The sequence below is a fragment of the Clytia hemisphaerica genome, unplaced genomic scaffold, assembly GCF_902728285.1.
Source record: "Clytia hemisphaerica strain Z4C2 unplaced genomic scaffold, Clytia hemisphaerica genome assembly, whole genome shotgun sequence".
NCBI classification, from domain to species: Eukaryota; Metazoa; Cnidaria; class Hydrozoa; order Leptothecata; family Clytiidae; genus Clytia; species Clytia hemisphaerica.
In genome coordinates this window covers 269,434-274,144 of record NW_027104542.1, presented here as the reverse complement: position 1 = coordinate 274,144, position 4,711 = coordinate 269,434, and the positions used below count along the sequence as shown (strand labels likewise).

General features: G+C 35.2%; 1 protein-coding gene and 1 long non-coding RNA gene across 2 annotated transcripts; both read right to left on the bottom strand.

Annotated features, from left to right (window-relative positions):
- Positions 1-332: 332 nt before the first annotated feature.
- LOC136822591 (uncharacterized) lies at positions 333-1,652 on the bottom strand. Its single transcript, XR_010848916.1, has 3 exons — positions 1,589-1,652; positions 1,244-1,347; positions 333-526 (listed from the first exon to the last, which is right to left on the bottom strand). It is a non-coding gene; the product is annotated as an uncharacterized lncRNA (long non-coding RNA).
- A 354-nt stretch (positions 1,653-2,006) lies between these two features.
- LOC136822578 (uncharacterized) lies at positions 2,007-3,672 on the bottom strand. The gene is made up of 3 exons (XM_067078842.1): positions 3,255-3,672; positions 2,624-2,808; positions 2,007-2,093 (listed from the first exon to the last, which is right to left on the bottom strand). The coding sequence occupies exons 1-3, from the start codon at positions 3,670-3,672 to the stop codon at positions 2,007-2,009; spliced, it is 690 nt and encodes a 229-aa protein (XP_066934943.1).
- Positions 3,673-4,711: the final 1,039 nt, after the last annotated feature.

Genomic DNA, 4,711 nt, shown 5'->3' with positions numbered 1-4,711 from the left:
GTATCAAGGTTAAATAAGTATGAATAGGTTGGTATATAAAAAAATAGACTACAGAAAAATAAAATCGTTGTGTATGTTAAATGAATTGTATACAAATGAAAAATGAAAATTTATTAATCTTAGTTTTGAATTTGGGTATTTATCCCTAAAAAAGCAAATACAATTCCACACCAGCAAATTTTCAATGCTTCTACTCTTTCACCACATACTTATCATATACATGTGACAAACATTTGACGGGCGGACGTGGACGTTTTGATGGTGAACCAGGCACCCTTTTGTTGTACTGTTTCTTTGCCTTGGCAGACATGTTCTGCATGTAGGCCTCGTCAATTTTTGAAATTATTCGATTGTATTTCTTACTGCGCCAGGGCAGAGACCGTACATAGTAAAATGAATCACCGTTTTCGTCCTGTCTATCATCTTCCGAAGACATCATCTCTGGAACGATGATTTGTGTATATCGAGTCTTATCTTCTTCGCTGATGTCCATGGCACTTAAAGTTTTTTGTCTTCTTTCCGCTTTCTACAGAAAAAGAAAAAAATTGAATATATTTAACAGGAGAGTATTTGCAGGTTATAATACTTTAACCGGATTAAATTTCGCGAGATTAAATTTCGCGAGCTAAAAAAATCGCGAAATTTTCTGGATTTAATTTCGCGAGTCAGAGTTTTGAAATATTTCGCGTGGATTTAATTTCGCGAATAAGCCAGAAAACAGCTGAAAATGCCATTTTTTGCCATAAATGGAGACTTGGAACTAGTTTCTCCGCCAAAAATACAATTTTAAAAGTTTTGTGGTGGATTTAATTTCGCGAATCAGGAATCTCACGCGTGTTCGCGAGTTTTAATTTCGCGAAAATGGCAAAAATTCGCGAAATCGCGAAATTTAATCTCGCGAAAATTAATCCGATTAAAGTAGCCACGGCAGCCACTGTCGTTAAGCCATTGTTTGAACCTACATGCTACTAGCAGTTTTGTGTGGTTTTGGTTAATAAAACAAAATTGACGTTGAATGTCTCCTTTGAAACAGTCAAGCGTGACATCAAAATAGCGAAATCATCAAAAACTTGAACTCAAGAAAAGGATCCACTTAATCTTGTCAAAGTTACAATGTAAATGTGAACGCAAGGACAAAACTATTATATCAAATTGGATAACAAAAGCACAAGCAATCAACTGTATTTTGAGGCACAAGTCTCGATTTAGTTTTTCTTTAAGAACTATATGCCAAAATACTTACGTGTTTTTTCCTTTGACTGTAGGTTTGCTTTTGTTGGATGTTTGGATCTCGTGCTTTTTTCCGCTTAACAGTCTTCTTGCTTTCGAAGTGAATGTTGATAGCCGCTATAATGAAAATTATAAATTAGGGCAAGTGAACTTAATGAACATAAGCTTTTGGTCGAGAATTTCGTGATACTGTTTCATCAGTATATTCTTAACATTTAAAGACATAAAAATTAGATAGGGCCACAGCACAAGCACAATGCATTGGAGTTCGAAGTTAATTACAAAGATACTTTGAAATCAAAAAGATTATTGCATGAACAGTCTTGCCTTTCATAAGATAAAAAATTAAAAATCATACCGTTAATAATTTTATCTCTGTTTTCGATTTCTGAAAAGATTGGTGTCACAAAGTTTTTCACGTATGTTGTTGTTTTCAGATTGACTTCGTTGAAAGCACTTAAAGGAAAAATACAACTGATTGAATAAAAAGTTCATCCTCTTTATCCAAACATGAAGTAAATAAACGCCAATCCTCTTCAAATATAAGTATAGAGAACAAACAAGAAGTGGAAGCAAGAATGCCTGTAAAGTTTGATATGGTCAGAATCAAATATGATTTTGTGCTCATTATGAAAAGTGATACTGTGTATTATATCTTCCCCATAAGAAAATAAGATGAAGGTTTTTTAAATTTATATTTTAACCAATGCAGACTGAAAAAAGCTGCATGGGCACAGGACAGTGGTATTATATAAAAATTCTGTAAAAATATAAACTTACTGGTGCCCAGGAGAAGAATCCCAATCTTTCAACTGGAGTGAAACTGCTTTTTTGCGGGATGCATATCCTTTTTTCACGTACCACTGAAATGAAGAGTAAAGACAAAATTACATCTAACTAAAAATCCTGAAAAAAACCCATAAATAATATTAAAATTCACAGTCATGTTAAGATAATGTTATGACTAAATTCATTTCTAATTTAAATTCAAAGAAAATAAACTAAAATTATTTTGAGAAATATGAAAAGTCAAAAAAATATTTAAAAAACTGAAAATTTCCAAAAAAACCCAGGGTCACTCGAAACAGCTACCCCTCACCTGAGAGCTGATCGATTCAGTACACCAAAACGGTTGATCAAATTGCAAAATTCAAATTATTTATTTGGCAGACTGGGACGCGTGAGTTTACCCTAATTATTTATATCGTATATTCCGCCCTGAAGGGGCCCATAGTATCTATCGCCAAGAATCTGGTCTGAATACAAAAATGCGATATCGCATTTTGAAGGTTTGTTTCTTATATTTTCCTCCCAAGACCTATTCATAATAAAGGCTATTCTCAAAATGGATTGTATAGTAAAAAAACCATTACAACAATCTTTTAAATCTTACCCTAACATCATTGGGAACAGTGAGCTTCTCAGGCTTTTTCTTTTTCATTGTTTGCAGCTGTTCTTGAAGTTGTTGATTTTCGTTCTCTAAGTTGCGAAGACGTGTTAGAATTTCAGTATTTTGAGCCAAGAGCTTCTCAAAAATGTTGAGGTTTGGCTTTGGTGTTGATGCTTTTGATAGTGGTGCTGGAGATAGAGAGAATAACTCATTAAAGCCCATCAAAAAATTGTTCTATTTGTGTCACCTGCCCTCATATAATATTTGCGGTAAAAAATCCAGAAAAGGCAAATTATTCTTTGACATAAACCATAGACTAACAGACGTGATCTTAAAAGACCTGAGAATTTTTCTGCCTGCCCGTTAGCCAGCATGCATTTTTCACACCCTATGCGACACGAACAAAACAATTTTTCGATGGCAGCGTTACTTCGTAGCAGCAAAAAACAAGTTGCTTAGTGTTTTTTAAGGCAAAAAATGTATCATCGAAAGATCCGGCGTTATTTCCAACTGTCCAAAAAAAGACGAATGACGCGAATACAACTTTATTGTGATCCAGACCTAAAATTGCAGAACATCTGACTACAGCGACATAGTAAACCGGAGTTAGTTGAAATTGCAGAAAAAAACTTACTAGTGTTGGAAGTTCCATTGCCATTGTTTGAAGAAGTGGGTGATGTGTTATTCAGAGGACTGCGATTATTGGTGTGTTCATCATCTTCATTAACATTATCATCAGAAGTGTTGACATGGCTTTCTTCTTGATTCAAGCTGTTTGAGGACTCATCAAAAGCCTCAACACCACTTAGATCTATTGATCGAAGGCTCTTCTGTTTCCCAGACAGAGGCTCCTCGTCATTGCTGCAACTGGTGGAATCGTTTTCAGACGAATCTTCAAGGCTCTGCAACCTTTTTAGCTCCTTCTTTGAGCTTTTTGTACTTGTACTCTCTTTGTTGCTATTTGAACTTTTATTTCCAGATGAAGCTTTACTTGTTGCTATTTTAGATGTAGCTTTACTGCTTTGACCGAAAAATTTCGCTGGTTCTGCCATGACAAAATAATTTTACAAGATGAAGAAAACGCGTCTGGACTGCAGATCTGTAACTTTGAAAAGGCGCCTAATTGAAATTACCGCTACCATCGAAGCTCGGTTTTTCAGTTTCGATCAGGGGGTGAGCTATCACAATATTATTGCCTAAGATCTTCAACTTTAAGGACAAAAAATAACTGGTAGAGTATTAAGTTAAAAATTTATTATCATATGAATTATAATGATACGGAGAAGTTTAAAAATATTTCTTTACGTATATTATTTTTGGCCATGTAAATTAAATTTATTTTTTTGAACCCCCTGATTGCTAAAATATACGGCAGCCGACTATTCTTCGCCTTTCAAAATATTTATAAACATGTGGACTCGGTCACGGAAAGATTTACATTTATTGTTAAAAATGGCGGTTGTAAATGGATCACATCACGCTTGTGGCTTTTAAAGTGGTTTTTGCTTTGCTTGTTTTGTGGTTTGTTGTCTACTGTTCGTCTGGACTTTTTAATCCTTCGAAAGTCATTTAAGTTTTGGTATATGAATTTCTTACATTACATTGTAGTTTTGGTATATGAATTTCTTACATTCCTCTATTGACGATGCTATGAATCCCACCATAATCTTATCTGGTCTGCCAACCCTGGTTGTGCTTTCTTTCTAAAAATTGATAAACCTCCCCTAGTGAAAATCTTAGAAAATCCTGAAAGCCACTTCTCATAGGGGAATGAAGTAAGCAAAAAAGTTCAATTCATACAATAGACCTTTCCTTTCCAATAAAGGACCCTGCCGACGCACCGGACTTAACGAACACCGGACACGCGAAAGTCCGGTGTATAATGAGAATTTTTTTTACCACCGGACAATTTCTACTTAAGGAAGTTGGATGTCCGGTGTCGGAGAAGGATATTTTTTCCCACCGGACAATCAAAACACCGGACATGACCAGTCCGGTGCGTCCGGTGTTTCTTAATTTTTTGTTTCATAAATGTCCGGCGTCCAAAATTCCCTGTATGCAACACCGGACTGACACCAGACTTATTGCGTC